Source organism: Lacerta agilis, chromosome Z (genome assembly GCF_009819535.1).
Source record: "Lacerta agilis isolate rLacAgi1 chromosome Z, rLacAgi1.pri, whole genome shotgun sequence".
Classification (NCBI taxonomy): domain Eukaryota; kingdom Metazoa; phylum Chordata; class Lepidosauria; order Squamata; family Lacertidae; genus Lacerta; species Lacerta agilis.
In genome coordinates, this window is record NC_046331.1 from 11,511,756 (window position 1) to 11,532,397 (window position 20,642).

General features: G+C 44.6%; 1 protein-coding gene across 5 annotated transcripts in view; it reads right to left on the minus strand.

Annotated features, from left to right (window-relative positions):
* The window catches only part of PNPLA7 (patatin like phospholipase domain containing 7), a 99,114-nt gene that overhangs the window by 61,014 nt on the left and 17,458 nt on the right, over window positions 1-20,642 (minus strand). For all 5 annotated transcript variants that reach the window (XM_033137613.1, XM_033137612.1, XM_033137610.1 and 2 more), the window contains 7 exons: window positions 19,785-19,891; window positions 16,958-17,116; window positions 15,894-15,971; window positions 14,760-14,965; window positions 12,546-12,677; window positions 11,728-11,851; window positions 5,170-5,283 (listed from right to left, as the gene is read on the minus strand). In XM_033137613.1, coding sequence (XP_032993504.1) covers window positions 5,170-5,283; window positions 11,728-11,851; window positions 12,546-12,677; window positions 14,760-14,965; window positions 15,894-15,971; window positions 16,958-17,116; window positions 19,785-19,891 — 920 coding nt within the window. The remainder of the gene's footprint in view (window positions 1-5,169; window positions 5,284-11,727; window positions 11,852-12,545; window positions 12,678-14,759; window positions 14,966-15,893; window positions 15,972-16,957; window positions 17,117-19,784; window positions 19,892-20,642) is intronic.

A 20,642-nucleotide genomic window follows, 5' to 3' on the forward strand; every position in this document is an offset into this window, starting at 1 on the left:
TGGATCACTCTGAAGCCCAAGCTTCACTTTTCCCACACGTCTGCAGTGCCAAAACTGATATTGCAATTGCAACCACAGTGCTGCACTTATGCACAGCAGCCACAAAGTGCTCAAAGTGTAATTTTTTAAAAGATTAATTGTTAAGCAGGCCCCTTTACAGATCCAGAGGTGGGTCAAGTCCCCAGCTTCAGAAAAATGCAAATACTGCAGATGAGAAGCCATTCATCACTCCAACTGAGGGCCAAAGCACATTGCCCTGTGAAGCAGAAAGTACGTGACCTGTCAAGCCCCCAGACCCAATGTCTCTCCTTGCTTTCTTGAGGGTGGACTTGCTCAGCACCAAAAACCCCTCTTGTACTGACCATGAATGAAATGACCATGAGACAAAAGCAATACCGGTACTTGTTTGAAAAGAAAAAGACATTGCTTTGAAGTAATTGGAAGAAAATCAGGACACCACCCATAAAGGACTGGGCAATTAAAATCTGGGATGCTGTCTACGTGATAAAGTGTACTAAGGTTGTGAGAACCAGAGAAGGCAGGCAATTTGATAAGCCCTTCATAGAAAAATGGAATCCCATAATAAGCAATTTGGTGTAACAACGTTAAAGACAATGTAAATCCGTTCATATTCATGATTTCAGTACATCTGATTTCTAAGTCCTATTTTTTCTTCCATTCTCTGTTCTGGGTAGTGCTGTCATATTACTGTTTCTTTGTCTTTGTAAGCTTTCAAATGATAAATTAAGCCCTTAAGAAAAAATATTGCTTTGCAAAGACCCATTAACATACAGGGTGCAAGGTAGAACACACTCACTCTGAGGAAGGGGATATCAGTTCGTAGCAGAAGGGTTTTGTGTTTTTGTTTCCTTTGATTGCTTCTAGTTTTCCTAGCCCATGATGGGAATTTTATTGAAACTATCCCATGTGCACTCCTGCAACCTCTTCCTCCATGGAATGGCAGCAAGCGCAACAGCTGTCTCTTATTACTACAGTGGTACCTTGGGTTAAGTACTTAATTCGTTCTGGAGGTCCATTCTTAACTTGAAGCATACTTAACCTGAAGCATCACTTTAGCTAATGGGACCTCCTGCTGCTGCTGTGCCGCCAGAGCACAATTTCTGTTCTTAAGAGGAGTTCTTAACCTGAAGCGTACTTAAGCTGAAGCGTACTTAAGCTGAAGCGTACTTAACCCGAGGTACCACTGTATCCTGAAAGCCCTGGGAAGATAGGAGTAGGGTACAACAGATCCAAGGTCATCCAAAGACGTTCCATGTCTGGATTTGAACCCAAATCCAAAGGCAACTCTCTAAACCACTGCCATTTAGGTACATTAAGAGCTGTATATAAATTGGACTCAGAGTAGACCCACTGAAATTAATTGATCAAAGTTAGTCACTGCAGGGTGTTGAACTAGATTGCCCCCAGGGTCTCTTCCAAATCTACAATTCTATGATTCTACGTACATCAATTTCAATGGGTCCACTGTTGGATATTGTCCAATGTTTTGGGTCCTGGTTATGTCTGATGTAGTTTTATCTTAACCAGTTAACTGTGTTTTATTTCAAAAATTACACATCCCTTACATGGGAGTAAAGAAAGCTACCTATTACCAAGCAACACCACTGGTCCATCTAGCTCAGGATTGTCCACCTATGGGCATCAGCTCTCCAAGGTTTCAGGCAGGGGAAATACCCAGCCCTTCCTGAAGCATTGAACCTGGGACCTTCTGCATGGAAGTCAGATGCCCAACGCCCCTTTCAGTAACTCTAGGGCTGCCTGTGGCCCTCACATTCCTTTAGGTGCTAAGGGGGTAAAAGAGAGATAGAAAAAAGGGTTAAAAGAGGGGGGGTTCAACCTATTTTTGGATTTGCTCCCCCCCCTTTGATTCTAGCCCTATGCAGCACTGGTATTCAGTCCCCCTGCCCTGACAGAAAAAAGGCTACTCACCCCTGCCCCTAAGCTCATCTCAGATGCTTGTCAGTACATAAAACATCCTGATTGACAGCCTGCTTTTCAAAGCACCTGTAATTCACCTACTTTTTAAAAATTCAAAACAGACCTGCTTTGGTTTGGGGCAAAGAATTCCCCCAACCTCCACTGCCTATTAAGCTAAAAAAACAACAACAACCCAAAAACTAGTTCCATGGCCCCATTTCCATATGAAGACAATAACAGCCTTGCTGGCAAATAATACACAGATGGAGCTATATTCTAAATATAGAGGAGCAAAAGAGCCTTTAAACACAAACAAAGGCAGGGGGAGACAGAGAGGGAGAGAGAGAAGAGAAGGGAAGTCTGCAAGTTAATAGTCAGGACAGCAGCAGGCAGAAACTCTGAAAGCAGAGGGAAAATGCCATCAAGTAGGGTCAGGAAGAAGACAGGACATCAGACAAGAGTCAAAAGGTTACTGCCTTCCAGATCCAATATAATCAATTCTGGTCCTGCATACTGTGATCAATAAGCCTTTCATCAATGAAGGGACCAACAGAGAGCAGCTCTTTAAATCCAACATATAATTACGTACAAGCAACTTCACACTTATGCAGGGATTACGTAAATGTTTCTAAATAGGGAGCCTCATCAGAGTGGGGAATTAGGGCAATTTCTTCTTTTACAACAAAAATGGTTCAGAGCTTTTCGGAACCCTGCCTAACAAAAAGCAACCCGTACTGTACCATTGCCTCAAGATCACCAGAAAGGGCAGGGAACAGCTCGCTTGAGCCCACGGTAATACAACTTCTCGCCCAACAGCTGTTGAATAGGGTAGTGCAGGAAGCAGCAAGAGCTTCTGTGCGCCATTTTGGAGCTGATATGTTCTTTTTTTTTAAGCCTTTAAAGCCTCTGTGCTCTGGGGAGGGTCTCCTTTCAAGCCACAAGGACTTTCCAGCTCTCTCCAGCCATTTCCAGATTTGAATTGGTTTGAACTGATTGATTTCCCAGCACCGCACAGTTGCATGTGAGTCGATTGCGTGTAACTGGGAAGATGCCTGTATTGTTACACAAACTGAGCTAATTCCATGGGGGCAGTGGGAGAAAAAGTCAGAAGTTTTTTGGCATCAAAGCAGGTGATCTCAACAACTCCTCCTGCCCATAACTCAAGTGATGGGCCTGGAGATGTCCACAAAGCCCATCACTGATTGGTTACTGCACCGGCTTCGCATGCAAAAGGTCTCCAGATTCAATCCCAAGGATCTTCAGAAAGGACTGAGAAAGAGTCATGCCCAAAATCTTGGAGAGCTCTTGCTTATCATCGCAGACTGAGGGTGGAGAAATCTGTGGTCCTACAGTGGATGTTGGATTCCAGCTCCCATCAGTCCAAGTCAGGGTGGTCAATAGTAATGGATGATGGGAGTAGGTACACATTTACGCCATATATTTAAAGTAATTAAATAGTAATTTTTTCCCTCAAGGAATTATGGGAGTTGCTGTTTGTTCAGAGCTACCATTCTCAGAGTGGCTTAACAATGAATCCCGCTTCACAGAAAAAGTTGGGAACTGTAGCTGTGGGAGGGGTATAAGGTGTCTCCTAACAACTCCAGACACCCTTAATAAGTTATATGTCTCAGAATTCCTTGGAAGAAGCCATGACTCTTCAAAGTGATACCATAGTGCTTGAAATGTATCATGTGAATGTGGCCCTGGAATCAGACATCATCTGGAGGACCAACTCTGGCACAGATGATACTGAACTAGATACATGTGCACATGTGTTTTAATCTGTCTGACAATTGTGTAACACACTGTGCCGGGATTCAGAGGAGGAGGAGGAGGAGGAATCTAGAGCCTGACCACCCACCTTGAGCTGGAATGTTGTTGTTTTTTTTGCATTCCTGGCAAGGTTGGCTGGGCCCACATCATCACATCAAGCAGGTGGTTTTTGATAGCCCAGCTGTTGAATTTCACAGTAAGTTGCGTTTCAATTTAAAAGCACAAGGCGCATACTAGACCCAAGGGGAAAATCTTGGATTCCTTTTTTTGAAAAGCACAAGTGTGCCTCTACCGAGTCACCTTTTAGAAATAAAATTAAAAGGAACAGGCAAGCCAAAGGAATAGACCCTTAATATAAACCGAACAAAAAGGTGCATTGCCAGAAGGATGTAAACATTTGACTCCAATATCAAGCATCAAACCAGGCCCAGGGAGACAATGGTTCAAATCCCTGATTCTGCAATTTGTTTTGGAAAGTTCTCCATTTGTTACACATTTGGATGCTTCTTAAGGTATCATAATCAAATGATGGTCCCCTGAGAGCAAGGATGAGGTTTTCTTCTACATTTGGATACAACTGGGTGCCATTTTGAATCAACATGGCAGGCCGGACCTCTCAAAAACTGCACTGATTTCAAAACGGAACGTTTTTTGGTCTTCTTAGAATTCCCAAGTGACACCAGGTACTGGCCTCCTAATAAACCTCAATGAATGATTATCTTGGGCCAGTCACTATTTCCCAATGTAACCTACCTCACAAGGTTGTCATGAGGGTTAAGGGGGGAGTGAGGGTGAAGAATCATTAGATGGCATGCTGAGTTCCTTGGAAAACAGGTGGGATAGTAGGGGGCTAATAAACTGTGGGTAATGCAAAGGTAAAAATAAATAAATTATAGTCCAGAAGATACTTCCGCTTCTACTTTAGAAAAGCTGGATTCCACAAACTGCATGCATTTAAATACATTAATTAGTAGCCCTGGCCCATCACAGTCCAGCATCCTGTTCTTTCAGAGGCCAATCAGATTCCTCTAGGAAGCCCACAAGCAGGACACAAGGGCAGTCTCATTCTCCCACTATGTTCCCCAACAACTGATAACCAGAGTACAAGTGTGGTTTAGTGGTTACAGCACTGGACTAGGACCTGGTGGGAGACCCTGGTTCAAATCCCCACTCAGCCACACTGGATGACATTGGGCCAGTCACTGCCTTTCAGCCCAACCTACCTCACAGGGTTGTTGTGAGGATAAAATGGTGAGGAAGAGAACTATGTATGCCACATTGAGCTCCTTGGAGGAAAGGTGGGATATAAATGCGCAAAAAAAAAAGTTGGAAGGCATTAAAGGCAAGAAGGGCAATCTAGGCTACTCTAAGCCATGGCCACAAGACAAAATGGTGGTTACCTTTTTGAACATGAGTGTTTTGTGCTATGACAGAGCCCCATCTTGCCCACTAGCTTACCTGGGGGAATTTGCGTTTGATCGAAGTCAGTGCTCCCTCTGGAAGTTTGGCCAGCTCAGAATCACGAACTGCATGTACTGTTGTTGCCCTGGGCTGGTGGGTTAAGGCTTCAACCTAAGATAGAGAGAAGAGAAAGTTGCTGCTGAGATGGCACCGGCAACTGCCGTAGCGCTGCCAAACCAAACATAGCACAAAGCAGGGGTAACCTCTGCTTTTATTTGAACTTGTTCAGTTCTCTGTTTTCATTTGCCCCATCTTTGATTGATTCCATAAGAGAGCAGGAAGTGAAGTTTCATTTGATTTCAGTAATATGCACAGCCCTATCCTACCTCCCAAGCACAAAGTATTCAAATAGTGTATGGGGGGGGGGAAACTTACTTAAGTAATTATTTCTTAATAAACCAATGCTCCTCTTTCCTAAAAGAGTAGTCTGCCTGCTGTCTTCTGACATAGTTCACTGCTCTGTGCTTGCCTCTTTCCCATCAGTCCCTGCAGGGAGATGGGTAATTGAGCCCTGTCATGACATCAAGTATAAGAATTGCTCCCCATCCTGAAATGCAGCAGAATTGCCTAGAGCAGGGTTTCCCAAACTTGGGTCTCTAGCTGTTTTTTTAAATACAACTCCCACCATCCCTAGCTAGCAGGACCAATGGTCAGAGATGAAGGGAACTGTAGTCCAAAAACAGCTGGAGACCCAAGTTTAGAAAACCCTGGCCTAGAGGAAACTTCCTATTGAGTCCCTCTGAGTCACTGCTCCTTCAAAAATTGGGAGGCAATTTACAAAAATAAGTAAAGAACTTTTAGATTCACACAAAAATGCAAGGATGGCTCCTCTGAGTGTAGAGTTCTTCCTGTTTCATACGAGAAGAGACCTGCTGGTTCACACCAAAAAGGTCCATCCAGTAAGCATCCTGATTCCTATAATAGCCACCCAACTCAGAAGCACCCTTGCAATGCACTCCTGCTGTCGCCCCTTCCCCCAACACATCTGGTGTTTAGGCTGCCTCCTCTGGACATGAATACTACCTACAGCCATTGTGATTAATAGTCACTGATGGACTGTTCCTCCTTTGTCTAATCTCTGCTTCAAAGCCACGGGTCACGGGTCTGAGGGCAGCAAACTCCATATGTTTATTTTGCATTGTAAGAAGATGTCACTTCTTTTGGCTGTCCTGAATCCTTCTCATCACATTTCATGCGGTAACTCTTTCATGGGGTAGGGATATAGCTGAGGGGGAAAGCACCTGCTTTGCAAGCAAAAGGTACCAGGTTCAATCCCTAGCAGCATCTCCAGGTAGGCCTGAAAGAGATTCTCTGCCCTAAACTCCAGAGAGCTGCTGCCAGTCAGTGCAGACAATATTGAGCTAGATGGACCAATGGTTCTGACTCAGTATAGAAATGGTTTCCTGTGCATTTTATCATTATGGGAGAAATTTCTCTGTACACTTCCTACATACCATGCACAATTTCTACAGGTAAACCATCTCGAATGTAAGAGCAAAGTGTGACTTGGAAGCTGAACTGAGATGGGAGAACCCCCCTCATGCATGTGAGTATCCTTCAACTATCAGAAGTTTGGAAAGCAATGCCCTAACAAACAGGTCTTCAACTGTTCAGGATGCACTAGGGGCTGTGGCCTGATCCAAGCTGGGTCAAAACAGGAGCACTGCCACCATGCAAATATGTGGTCAAAGATAAATAAATTGGTCCCCAAATGCATTCCTGGGTTAACAGTGCGTCCTGGGTCTGAGAAGGCTGAAGATACCTGCCTGAAACCACAGGAAACTGTGTGTTCTGAAGTTAGGAGAAACAAGATGGAGCACGATTACTAGCCCCCCCCGGGGGGGGCTGGAGACTGCTTTGATTAGTCAATAGGGGAAGTGGGCTGGACAGAAGGTGGTTATGACTGAACCAAAGTGTGAAGCATTGTCACTAATAACCTGACACCAACTTTGCAGATGGGAGCAGACTCATCCACCCTGACAGAGAACACACTTGCAAGAACAACGTTCCTGAAAGGTGAGAGTCTCACTACTGAGAACCTTTTCGTCTTTAAAAACTTGGTGGAAAGAGGGAAGGAACTTGATGGGACATTTTGTGTCACTTTTGTCCAGTTCTGAGCTTCTTGCCCTGCTTCTGAATCGTGGCTGTGTCTGCTGCTGAACCTACACCATTACGTTCCTGAATAAAGATCTATTTCTTACTAACAGGTAAGAGCCTCTGTTTGACAGGAGCCAGGAGAACTGCCTAATTCACCTCACATTTGGGGAGGCCTCTTTTCTCCAAGAGGTCTTCAAGAAGCCAACATTTAGATCAAATGGATCGATGCAGGTTTTTTTAAGGAAATGAAGAGGTATGGCCATGCCTTCTTTTGACAAAAAAGGGGTGCTCCCACTGCCTGTTTGTTACTTTCAAACCTAGGAACAGGTGTATCTGAAGTATGTGCATGCACATGAAAGCCCATACCAAGAACAAACTTAGTTGGTCTCTAAGGTGCTACTGGAAGGATTTTTTTATTTTTTATTTTGTTTTGACTATGGCAGACCAACACGGCTACCCACCTGTAACTAGGAACAGAGTGAGTCATCATCTAATGAGACCTCATGCTGAGTGAGGTGACATTGCTCCCTGCCCTGAGGCAAGTGCTAACTAACTAAAGAAGTTGGAGTTCTTTATTGAAACCCACACAAAAAGAGTAGAAGGGCAAGAACTCAGGCCACAGAAGTAAAATAATACAGTACTGGATAGTGGTTCAAATGATACAAAAGTTTCAAATAGTCTCTTCTGTAGATGGATTTATTTAAGTTTATATGTCATATGAAGTATATACACCAGGACAGGGCCCTGTTTCGAAAATTCTTCAGCAGATAGTCTTACAAAGTCAATGTGTACTGGTAGAAAAGACTATTTGAAACATTTGTATCATTTGAACCACTATCCAGTATTATTTTACTTCTGTGGCCTGAGTTCTTGCCCTACTACTCTTTTCATCTGAGGCAAGTGCTGACATTTTCCAGTGCCGGAACCTGACCTGGCTTCTGGTGGCAGGCTGCCCCGTGAGAAGCGGTAGCAGCCCAGAAAGAACAGAGAGAAAGAACACTTGAGCCAGTCCAGCGCTTAGCAACTAATGGATTCTGCTAAGTGAATGGACGTCACTTGCCATTTGGGTCTGTTTCCCCTGTTGCAAGAGGAGCTGAAGACTAATTTGATTTATTATACAAATACACTATTTCAAAATCCTAATCCAGCCTTCACCCACCTGGTGCCCTCCAGCTGTATGGGCATTCCCCCCTCAAAAATGACCCCCACAACTTTCCTGCATTACAAACCCCGGCACAGAACCATATTCTGAGCAGCCACAGCCCACACCAATTCTCTCACTAACACTCTAGTAGTAGTATTTTGCACACCTGTGGAATTGTGACAGGGGCTGCAAGATCAGATGTTGTTGCCCACCCAGCACAGCTGATGGTCAGGGATGATGGGAGCTGGCAGTCCAACAACATCTGAAGGAACACAGAAATTCCCCACCTGTCTTTCTCCTTCCTTGGAGGTTTTTTAAGCAGAGGTTTGATGGTCATCTGCTATGGATGCTTTAGTTGAGATCCCTGCATTGCAAGGGGTTGGACTAGATGACATGCAGGATCCCTTCCAACTTTACAATTCTATGATTCTCCATTGAAATCAGGATGGCAATGGACAAAGAGGATGAATTTGGAAGCATTTTTTAAAAAATATAAAAAACCCTAAAAACAAATCTGTTCTTTGGATAGCAGGGGCAACAACTTTTGCAACTGCCTACAGTATCAACTCTGCTCATTGCTCAGCATTCTTGGGTGCCAAGCCGAAAACAGAAAGATAAATATATATTTTTAAATAGGCACACAGAGGGTTGAGCTAATCTCCCCATCCTTTCATGAATAAGATAATTTGACTGTTTGAGCTACTGGTCCTGCTTGGATTTCATCAGAAATTAGGGGAAAAATGAATTAATACCAGAATTAGTTTATCATGGACTGAATTGGAATCATAGATTAAGGCTGTACACCTTAAAAACTTTATATATATATATATATATATATGCGCTAAGATCAGAAAACTAGTCTGCTAAAGGATCAGCTGATTAACCAGCATGGGCAACTCTTCATTAGCAAAGTCCTATTGTATACTGATGGCTACATTAGTTGTTGGCCATTACTGGAAAAAATGATTAAAATAAAATAAAAATATCCCTAAAATTAGAAGTAGCTTGTGCTTATCATAATGTTCTCCCAAATTTCTCAAAAGTACCATCTCTACTGAAGTTCTGGCTTTATGCTAGTTTATTTAGGCTACAGAAATAAAACCAATCAGTTACAAAGTCTTTAAATCAGCTAATAGCCCTCCCTGCTTCTTGAATAGTGAAAAAGATTTGACAATTTTTTTAAAGATAATTAGCTAACAGATATAGAAAAGCATATCCACGCCTTCTGCTTTTAGCTTTATCTAGATTTTGTGATGCTTTGACTAACCCTCAGGGTGAGAGCTGCTACAGTGATTGCTGTAATAACCAAAGTATGGTTGATCCAACTTTTGTATCAGTTTATAAGATACAAGCTCATCAAATGTTTTATACTTTGTACATTTGCATTTCTGTTAGGATGTCATAGTTCTAAGCTGCAGCTAATTTGATCATCTTGTATCTGCTATACCAGAAGCCAGAGAGAGGACAATTCCCAAAGTTGTTTTAAATGTCAATCCCTCTTTCCTGAGAACTCTTGGAATTATAACTCTGTGAGGGGTATAGGAATCTCCTAACACTCTCAGCACCCTGAACAAATAACAGCGCTTTAAATGTATGGTGTGAATATGGCCCAAGAGAGGTGCATTCAGAAATGATATAAAAACAGTAATCGGATGAGAGCTGCATGCTTTAATATAACCATTAAAACAAAAACAAAAACATTCCACAGCCTGGCTCCAATGAACTACTTTAGACCCAAACTGTGCTGACTCAAATTTAATTCTTAAATCCCACTTCAGTGGCAGGGGCGGGGGGGGGGGGGGAGGAAGGAGCTCCGCTGGATGAGCTAAGGAACCTCATCATCAGGGCGTAGACCTACCAGTGTGGATCTTTGCATCCTGGCCAAAACAAGTTTGAATGGCCTGATCCGCCAGTTCTTCCTCTCTCTGCGCTGTCCCATCATGCTAATATTTATGAGTTGAATTAACCAGAATGTTTAGAGCAGGCTATAATACTCCTCTGTCTCTTGAAGCGTAAAATGAAATTCACTGCCTCACAAGCTGGCTCAATGCAGTATTTGCTAATTTAATTTAATCTTTATGACAGTTTATCACCAACTCCTGGGCTGAATACTGCACTGGAAGTGACTTTCAAACCTTTTGTTTTCCTCCAAAGTTTGCTGTCAGGGACAGGAGTAGTTTGCGCTTTGAAATTATATGCATTTTACACACATACACACCAAAATTCCACAGCAGTATACAATAAATTCCGCAGCCCATTAAAGCAAAAGAAAAATCGCCATCCCTGCTTCCAGTGCATAATTAATTCTGCTGCCAGCAGAGTTGAGGCATTTAAAAGATCATGACGCATTATAAAGATTGCACACCTCTTGTTGGAACAGATATTATAGCCAGAATGTCAGGCTTGAGCTTGTTATTTTTGAAAAGGGGTTATTAAGATGTAAGAAGCATGCCTTTTTTAAAAAAACAACCCCAAAGTTTAATCGTAGATTCCAACAGCCAAGCAACATTAATTGGATATATCTCTAGAAGTCTAATGCACATCTGAGAACACAGGCAATAAAAGGCATGATTTTAAAATATAAAATTAGAATGTTTTAAAACCATACAGAAAGCCACAGATTCAATCTCCAGCATCTCTAGGTAGTGATGGGAGAGATCCTCTCTGAAACCCTGGAGAGCAATTGCGAAGTCAGCACTACGGGGCAAGATGGGCCAATGCTCTGACTCAATATAAGGCAGCTTCTATTGTTCCTACAAACAAAATGGAGACTTCACTCTTACAACCCAAAGAGGTTCACCTCTAGAACGCAAAAGAGGAAGGCTATTACTTGGCGCAAGCACTGGGTTTCTTTATGTCACTGTTCTGGAAATGCCTGAATGAAGAAGAAAAGCCCGGAACAGCAAGCCATGCAGTGATACAATGAGCAGCCTCCTTTCAAGGCAGGTTACTCAGCTGCCCATTTGTTCTGGAAATTACTGAATGTTCCAGTTGTATATGATGCAAAACTACCCATTTGTGCTCAGCCAAGGTCAATGGTCAGGGATGATGAGCACTGTAGCCCAGCAATATCTGGCGGGCCAAAGGTTCCCCATCATTGTTGGGGGCTGGTCAGGTGGCCCAAAGGGAACCAATAGGGTTCCATTTAGCTCTATAAAGCTGGATAGGTTCCTCAGCCTGAACAACTCATTCCTTAGGGCTGCTTAGGCTCCTACTGCAACCTGCTGCCTCCAGCGCCATCAACAACTCAGAAAATGGGTTTGGTTCAAACAGGTGTCAGTCCCAATCTAATTCACAAGACAGGAGGAACTTACCACACCAATCAGGTCACCGCGGCCATATTCCCCCGTCAGCTGCTTCTTCCCATCATCCATCCTGATGACAGAGCGGAGCCGCCCGTTCAGCACAATGTAGGTGCAATCTGAATTGTCCCCTTGCCTGTGAAAGGACACACCAGTTACAGGAGGGAAAGACCCTAAAAGCACAACCTCCATTTCTGGCCTGATTTCTGGCAGGCCCTGAGCAGTCTAGGTCTATGGAATGTCCAGCAGACCGGGCCAGAAAAGTCACAGGAAGCTAACCTGCAGGGACTGTACTGCTTTTGACCACTGTGTGTCTGTGTCACTTTTCTCCCTCCTCCTATTTTTGTTTAAAAACATACATGGGAGTATTTGAACTCCCTGCACATGGAAAACCTGGATGTCAGAGAAAAGACCCAGGCAGAATCCTACAAACAGACTTGTTTTCCACCCACAAGTTTATTTTAATTTACAATTTGTATTACAATTTCCTTAAATGCACAAAATGCAAAAGGCTTGAAAACAAGAAGAGCAGCAAAAAATAAGCCCAAACTAATGCACCTTTTGGCATTCAGCATATCCCTAGGCAAATTTGCTCAAGAGGCTTTAAAGCAAGGAAGTATTTCAATACATGCTTGTGTTCATAGCAGTCCCCTCTCTATAGACTTTCATGTGGAAATGCTCCTATTCTGCACAGCTTTTCCCCACATCTACCCTATCGCCTCCTTCAAGGGACCGAAAAGCTTGACCACTGGGTAGGTTCCCCCATCCTCAATTTTGCAGGGGGAGGGGGCAAAGGGGTACATAATCTTTTCATTTTGCATGCACCCTACCTATAAACAGCCCGTCCCGCTTCTACTTCCATCCAATCCAGAGCAAAGTCGATTTGCCTCACAAAAGATGACATCCGCTTCACAACTGTATGAGCCACGCCCAGCACGACGGTGGGTTGCTCCCGCATTATCCTGAAAGGCAAGGTCTGGCAGTTAGGAAGAGTGTTGGGCCTCAGAGGGCACAGAGATGGCTAACAGCACCATTTGCCTAGGGAGGGAGGGAGGGAGGGAGGGAGGGAGGGAGGGAGGGAGGGAGGGAGGGAGGGAGGGAAGAGAAGGAAGGAAGGAAGGTCCAAAAACGCAGTCCAAAACTCTTCTGCTAGCTTTGTTGGGTAATTTGATTCCACTATTCACCTACCCCTCAAAAAGATTAAACTCTGGCAGAGTCACGTTGACTTCTGTTTGCTGGATTACTTGGGAGGCAAGTGCATTCTGAACCGATTTGGAAAGGGCTACATTTATTTTCCTTTTATTTCCCTGTTATTACTCTGCTTTTCAAACTGAATGGGGCCCTTAAGGCAGATGCAGTAATAAAATATTTTTAAAAACAAGAATAGTTTTGTTTTTGTTTTTTTAAGGACAAACATACAGAGTGGAATGAGAAACCAGCCAACGAACATGTCAAATACTCAGGGGCTTGTTTTATCCTTTTACGTATGCTTGTCTCAAATTTCACTCTGTTACAACCCATTTATATTAATTGGAAAAGCAAAAAGAGTTCTGGCCTTTAAGATTGTAAACATGCACATACTAGAAAACAAGGCTGAAGCACCCTTCACTACAGGAGATATGGGAAGAGCCACAGCTCAGTGACAGAGGGTCCACTTTGAATTCAGAAGTTCCCAGGTTTGATTCCCAGCATCTTCAGGCAGGACTGGGAGAGACTTCCCTGGAGAGCTGCTATCACTACTGGTCAGGGTAGATAATATTGAGCTAGAGATGGACTAATGCTCTGATTCCATACAAGTCAGCTTCCTTTCATGGCCACTGGCTACTAAGAGACTCGGGCGTGCACCACTCTCAGTGCTTAAATTACGAGAGGAAAAGGATGCGGGGTGGGGGGGGGTCATGATCCTCAATGCACAAAAAGGAGCAGCAGTCTCCAATGAATATGAAAAAATCAGGAGTAAATGAGATGGGTGCAATTATTAAATTATAAATTAGGTATAAAAATGCAACTTACATTGAAAGAAACAGGAAAAAAAGAAAACAAAAATGTCATCAAAAGCTCTTTTTGTTTAATTTATTATTATTATGCTGTTAATGTTTTGTTTGCTTTTCCTGTTCTGCATATTGCCTGTTTTCATTGTTTAATAAAAAGAATTTTAAAAATAAAAAGGCCAAGCTCCCGCCAGTCATTTCTGGGGAAGGCATGATCCAAGGTTTCCTGGTCCTTTTGCTTGCAACTCACCACACATCTCACAACTTCCCGCCTTCCCTGGTGGCTCCCACACCCCCTGGTGATGGCTTAATTAGATGCTGGGAGGGGGGGATTCAAAAGCCCCCTGCCCTATGCTACCCAGCATTTATTGCATCACAGCTGTGAATTCAGGGAAATGGTGTAATTAGCTGGCATCTGCCTGGTACTTAAATCCCACGGCAGGGGCACACCCAGTGGCAGAGCTCCCTGACAAGAGGGTGGGATGGGCCGTAGTACTGCTAACAGGCTGCTGCCTTAGTTGGTCCCACAGCTGGGCTGGAGACAAGGGCTGGCTTTGAACTGTTTCCTCCCAGTACCCCTCACAGCACTTAGCCTTCGTGGCATTGCCTCAACTGCAGAAAGAAGAAAGGGGGAAGGGGGAAGCTTTCTGGGAGGGTAATGCTCTGGAGGCAGAGCAATGGCTGCAGCTACACATAAAGGGGAGCCAAGCAAAGCTCCAATCAGGTCCATATGAAATGCATTGTCCTTCTGTACACATATGGAAAACAGCACTGCATACAGAATCTGGCATCCTGGCATTTAAATAAATAAAAGCAAGGTGCTAGTCCTTAAGGTTGGAAAGTGCATAAGCAGTACCCTCAAGATGCTGCAGGAATCTCAGCTCCCATCATCCCCAACCCTGTTCATGCTGGCTGGGACTGATGGGAGTTGCAGTCTTAAGCATCAAGAGGGCACTGGCCTAGAGGTATGATTCATTCAACCAAGGCTTAGAATTCCTAGTTTCCTCCACCAATACTTGCAAACACATCAAAGGAGATGGGGGGGGGCCTCACTCGTAGAAGTGCGACTTGGAGATGGCCAGGAAGCTGCAGTCGCGATTGGCCTTGATGGTGAAGATGAGGGGCTCTCCCGTAAGGGCAGCCAGCTGCCCCACCAGCTCCCCAGGGTGGGTGATGAACAGGCAGGTCTCCTCCTCTGAGTCAATCTTCCGCTGATAGACATGAAGCATTCCTGAGATCACAAATCGGATGTTGACATCCTGCAAAGGCAGAAGCAGAGTCTGTTCCTCTGTATCAGGTACCACCTGTTCCTTTGTTTGCAAAGTCAAAGCCAGAGGTGGATTATATGGGGGGGGGGGGAGTTACTATGCTTATGGTGGGAGTTGCAGTCCAGCAACACCTAGAGAGCTAAAGGTTACCCCCTATCTATTCTAAGAGTTGAAGAGCCATAGCTCCATGAAGAAGTGCAAGGTTTGCATGCTGAAGGACTCAGGTTCAACCCCCAATATTTCCACACAGAGCTGGGAAAAGACTCAGTGCCTCAAACTGTAGAGAGCTGCTGCCAGTCAGTATAAACAAAACTGAGCTAGATGGACCAATGCTCTTGGCTCGAAATGAGCCAGTTTAAGCGGTTCCTACGTAAAATACAGGACTGTGAGGACTAAATTCTTACTTTATCTTTAGGCCAAGGCCCACAGCTGAGTGCTATAGCATCTACCTTACACACAGATATTCCAAGGTTCAACCCCCAGCATCTCCAGGTCGGCCTGGGAAAAGACTCCCTGCCTCAAACCACGGAGAACTGCTGCTGGTCAGTGTAGACAACACTGAGCTAGATGGACTAATGGTCTGACCCTATATAAGGCAGCTTCTTATGTACTCTGGAAAAAGGTCAGAGTGGTGGAGCATCTGCTTTCCACACAGAAGGTCCAGTTCCCACCGTCTCTCCATTAAAAGGAACAGGAGGCAGCAGGTGGAAATTCCTTTCCCTTCCCAAGACCCTGGAGAGCGGCCACAAGTCAGAGTAGCAAATACCAAGCAAGATGGGGCAGCAACGTGATCTGGTTGAATGGAGCTTCATGTGGCTGCACAGTGGCAGCTCAAAATGAACCCAAGAGATCAGAGAAGGTGAAGCTCCCCACAAGCCCCGTTTTGACTCACATAGGAAAGTGGCATGCAGGGACTCACCTGGTCACCTTGCCTCGACACCACTGTCCCAGCGGTAACCTGATGCAGGGTCACTTTCCCATGCAAAAGGCAGGGGTCCTAGGTGGGTGAGAAAAGAGACACACAGAGTCAAATTGAAAGCTGGCAAATCAGACGTGATGTGGAGAGGTCACAACATCCTGGCTCGTAAAGTTCCCAAGATTTCCTGGTTGCTCACTGTGGTGTGTGGACTTGGATTAAAATAATCTATTTGTCATATATAAGGGGGGGGGAACACCCACATTCAACATTCCTAGGCACTAAATTTTAATCTGGGTTTGTTGCAGACAGTGGCATTAAAAGCCATAGGAAATTGAGTAAGTTCTGGGTGCTGGCTCAGATAGTGACAGGGAGTGATGCAACACTGGGCACGAAGGCCCCGCTCCATTCTCCTCACTGATGGCACACACAGCCATGCTCAGATTCCACCATACATTGCCCTCCTGTTGTGACCCACACATTGGATCAGGCCATGACCCACTAGTGGGTCCCAATCCACCAGCAGAAGACCAGTGCAAACTCCCTCTCTGGATGACTATTCTTACGTAGGCAAAAAAAAAAAAAACCCACATTGTGCAGAGACTGAGGTATCAGCAGGCCTGGATGAAAACCCCAGAGTTTGCAGGTGATATTTTAAAAAGTCATTGGGTAGGGGAAGAAGAAACAACTCAAAGCATGTCAGTGAGGACCTAGTATGCTCAGTGGCATAGAATGCTGACTGTGTGTTGCTGGAGGAAGGGAAGGAATGGAGTATACTGGAAAAGAGCACAAAAAAGCTGAAACCATGAACATTTTGTTGCAGGTCCTGTTTCTTAAAAGTTTCAAAAAGAGATTGAAGGATGAAGCATGGCAAATCCGACATTTCTTGGAGGTTGAAAATATATCCCCCACCCCTTTTAAAATCATTAATAAAGCCACTTTTTGACAAAGCTCGTTTCCCATGCAGCAGAGGTTGGATCAACATTTTCTCCATGGCTGCGCTCGGGACTGCCTTTCATTACAGTGCGGAATTATGCAAACCCAGTTTGATCCTCCCCATGACTCACATCCAACTTCATCAAGGTTAAAAGGTCCATCTTGGCAGCTTCTAAGATGGCCTCGGACTGCTTCCTGGCACTGGGCTCCTGGGCTGAGAGGTGGTCCTGTGAATAATGGAAGATGGCCGAGGGCATTTCTGTCACCGTCACCGTCTTCTTCAAGATGGACTTAAAGAGGCAGAAACACCAGAAGTTAAATTTTCCATGCTGTGCTGAGTACTACCTGACACACTGTGGCCACATAAGCCAAAAACCCTGCATGGGACTTCTTAGGAACTGCTTCATTCCTTAACCTTCACTTCCCCTATTACATGTAACCCCCCACCCCCAAAAAAGCTCAATGTAGGGTTGCTATATGTCTGGATTTTCCCAGACATTACCGGGAATTGATATCTGAGGGGAATTTCTGAAGGGTGGCATTTGTCCTGGGTCTTAGACAAGTCAACTTTCGTGATGTCCTGGTTTTTACTTTTTGAAATACAGTGGTACCTTGGTTCTCAAACGCCTTGGTTCTCAAACACCGAAAACCCAGAAGTGTTCCAGTTTTTGAACATTTTTCGGAAGCTGAACATCTGATGCAGCTGTCAGCTATTGTTTCTGGGGGGCCCTGCACTAATCAGAAGACGCGCCTTCATTTTCAAACATTTCACAAGTCGAACTGACTTCCGGAATGGATTAAGTTCAAGAACCAAGGTACCACTGTATGGCAACCCTATAAAGGTAAAGGTAAAAGGACCCCTGACCATTAGGTCCAGTCGTGGACGACTCTGGGGTTGTGGCGCTCATCTCGCTTTATGGCTGAGGGAGCCGGCGTTTGTCCGCAGACAGCTTCCGGGTCATGTGGCCAGCATGACTAAGCCGCTTCTGGCGAACCAGAGCAGCGCACGGAAACACCGTTTACCTTCCCGCTGGAGCGGTACCTATTTATCTACTTGCACTTTGACGTGCTTTCGAACTGCTAGGTGGGCAGAAGCAGGGAGCAAGCAACGGGAGCTCACCCCATCACGGGGATTCGAACCATCAACCTTCTGATCGGCAAGCCCTAGGCCCTGTGGTTTAACCCACAGCACCACCCACTGTAAGTAAGTGACCCTACTTAATGGCAAATGGATTCAATCTTTCTTTCACTCAACAGCAATTTCTCACCAAACATTGTGAAGGCCACATAGGGACTGCCTCTTTCCAGTAGGTGCAAATACAGAGGGCAGCTTAATGGGTATGCTATTGTTATGGCTGCATGATTTATTGATATATCGTCCAAAACCGGTTTGAAGTCCATACCGTGATATCAGTTTCATAATTTTTGACCTGGCACTATATTGTGAATCATGATATGTGTGTGTGCCATGCAAAAACCATGCAGGAAAAACTGTGAAGCTAGCCAATGCCTCTACATAGCTCTATTCTTATTTCAGGCATCATGATATTATCAGTTCATTATATTTAGCTGGTTATACATTGTGATGCTGAAAACCAGATACCGCCCAGCCCTAAGGCAGGGTTACCTACCTGGAGTGCTCAGGATGAGGTAAATTTTAAATTTCAAGAAATAAAGGAGGAGGAGCCAGCACAGAAGAAATCCCACAGCTCTGGGAGGATGAGAAGAAGGCACTGCTGGCAGCAGCTTCTTTTACAAACCCTCTGAGCAAGCGTTGGAGAACCTTGGGCCCAGAGGCCAAATGCAGCTCCCAACTTGGCCCTCAGAACTCTCTCCAGGGCACACCCTTCAGCAACCCCACTATGTACCCCAAGGGTCTTTACTTGACTGCAATGTGGCCCTGAAATTTGAAAACACCTCTTAACTGCCAGGATGGAGGATACAAAGAGGTGTATAAGAACGTATGGAAGTTAAAGCCTATAGTACAAAGTTAAAGTTTACATTCATTGTTTCTTTCACATTAAAAACAAATGTATGGCATTTATAGCACATATTTTCATCCAGTCTGGATGAAGATCTGTCATGAATTCTTTAGCTGTGATCTCTGCATTGCAGGATGTTGCACAAGATGACCTCTGGTGTCTCCCCCAACTCTACAACTCTATGATAAAAAGAGCTTAAGGTGGCGTACATGGTTCTCCCTCTCCTCATTTAATCATTGCAACAAGCCTATGAGGTAAGGAAGGCTGAAAGGCAGTGACTGGCCCAAGATCACACCTAGTGAGCTTCATGACTGAGTGGGGATTTGAACCATAATCTCCCAGGTCCTAATGCAACATGCTAACCATTACACTATGTGGCTCTGCCCATCACTGGCATGAGACCCCCAAGGAGGCTGCCCAGAAGGGAATGCAGCCCTTGGACTAAAAAAGGTTCCCCATACACTTGCCTTTGAGTAAGTAAAAGCAAGAAGCCCTTGCCCTGCAGATGAGACAGACATCAGTACTAGGCTGGCTGAAGCTGATGGAGCTTGTAGTCCAAAACACCTGGAGAGCACCACATTGCCCTTGAGAGATTTGGCTACCTCCCTCTCTAAGCTTCAGGTGAAATACTAAAACCTTTTGATACTGCAAAGATTTCAGTAAAGGTTTAAGCTTAGTCCCCTTGTTTCATGCTGAACTATTTTAACCTGCTCTTGGGCTTTATTGTTGATTTAAAAACATGGGCTGTTTTTTGCAGTGTTTCATGCATTTTCTAAGACCCTTTGAGGTGTATTTCATAAAGGGAAGTGGGTGTGCATTTCTGAAGTGAACAAATAAAAATTTAAAAGCTGCCAGAACAAGAACAGGAAACTGCTGTGTAGACATGACCCAGGTTCACAGCCAGGCGCAAATGCCGATTGCTCAGATCCAGCTGCTGCCAGTTAAGCAGGAGTTAGGAAGGCTCAAAAAAATCTACCTTGCATGTGACATTGCTGGAAAGCACTTCTGAAGAGGAGGAGGAAGAGGCAACTCTGGCTCTCTCGTAGGCCATGTCCAAGTCTAGCTTGCTGCTAGTCAAGCTTCCTGCAGAGGGAAGATGGAGGGAAGACATCACCTTCTACAGCAGTCGTTCCCAAACTTTTTCTGGCCACCACCACCTAGGTTCCATAGACCCATCACCAGTGCCCCATACCCTGTTCAGTGCTCCCCTGCCTCTTAGTGCCCACTAGGTAAACCCACCACCATCCAGGGGGCAGTACTGCCCACTATGGGAACTATGGCTCTACTACAGCATCTTGGCCCACCCTGCTAAAGGCTGCGGCAGTGATTTTAGGATCAAATTGGTATCAGAAAAGAGGCCCACATTGGCCCTGCCCACCATAACATTGGGTTCACTTCAGCACATGTGGCAGATCAGTGATAAGGTGGCCATGTTCTGGGAGGAAGTATTCAAAGAAATTGGAGAGATAACTGGGCAGAACGTGGTAAAAGGTCCAGACTTGGCAGCACTTAATCTTAACCAAGGAGACAATATGAAACTTTATTGTAAGCATTGTACTGACCATCTATTATGAACAGCCAGGCTACTGATAGCCAGTTATTGTAAATCCTTAGAGGGTGAAGCATTGACCGCAGGGTATATATATTTAAAAATCTGGCAATTAGCGCTGATAGAAAAATTAACCACTAAACTGAAAAAAGCAAGGGATGAAACCAAAAGGCACCTTGTTTGTGAATTGGTAGATTTTTATTATGCTCATTGCAAAAAATGAGAGGGTGGGGCTCCTCCACACCGCAAAGGTCTTTGGTTGCTGTGATTCTATGTGGGAACTGG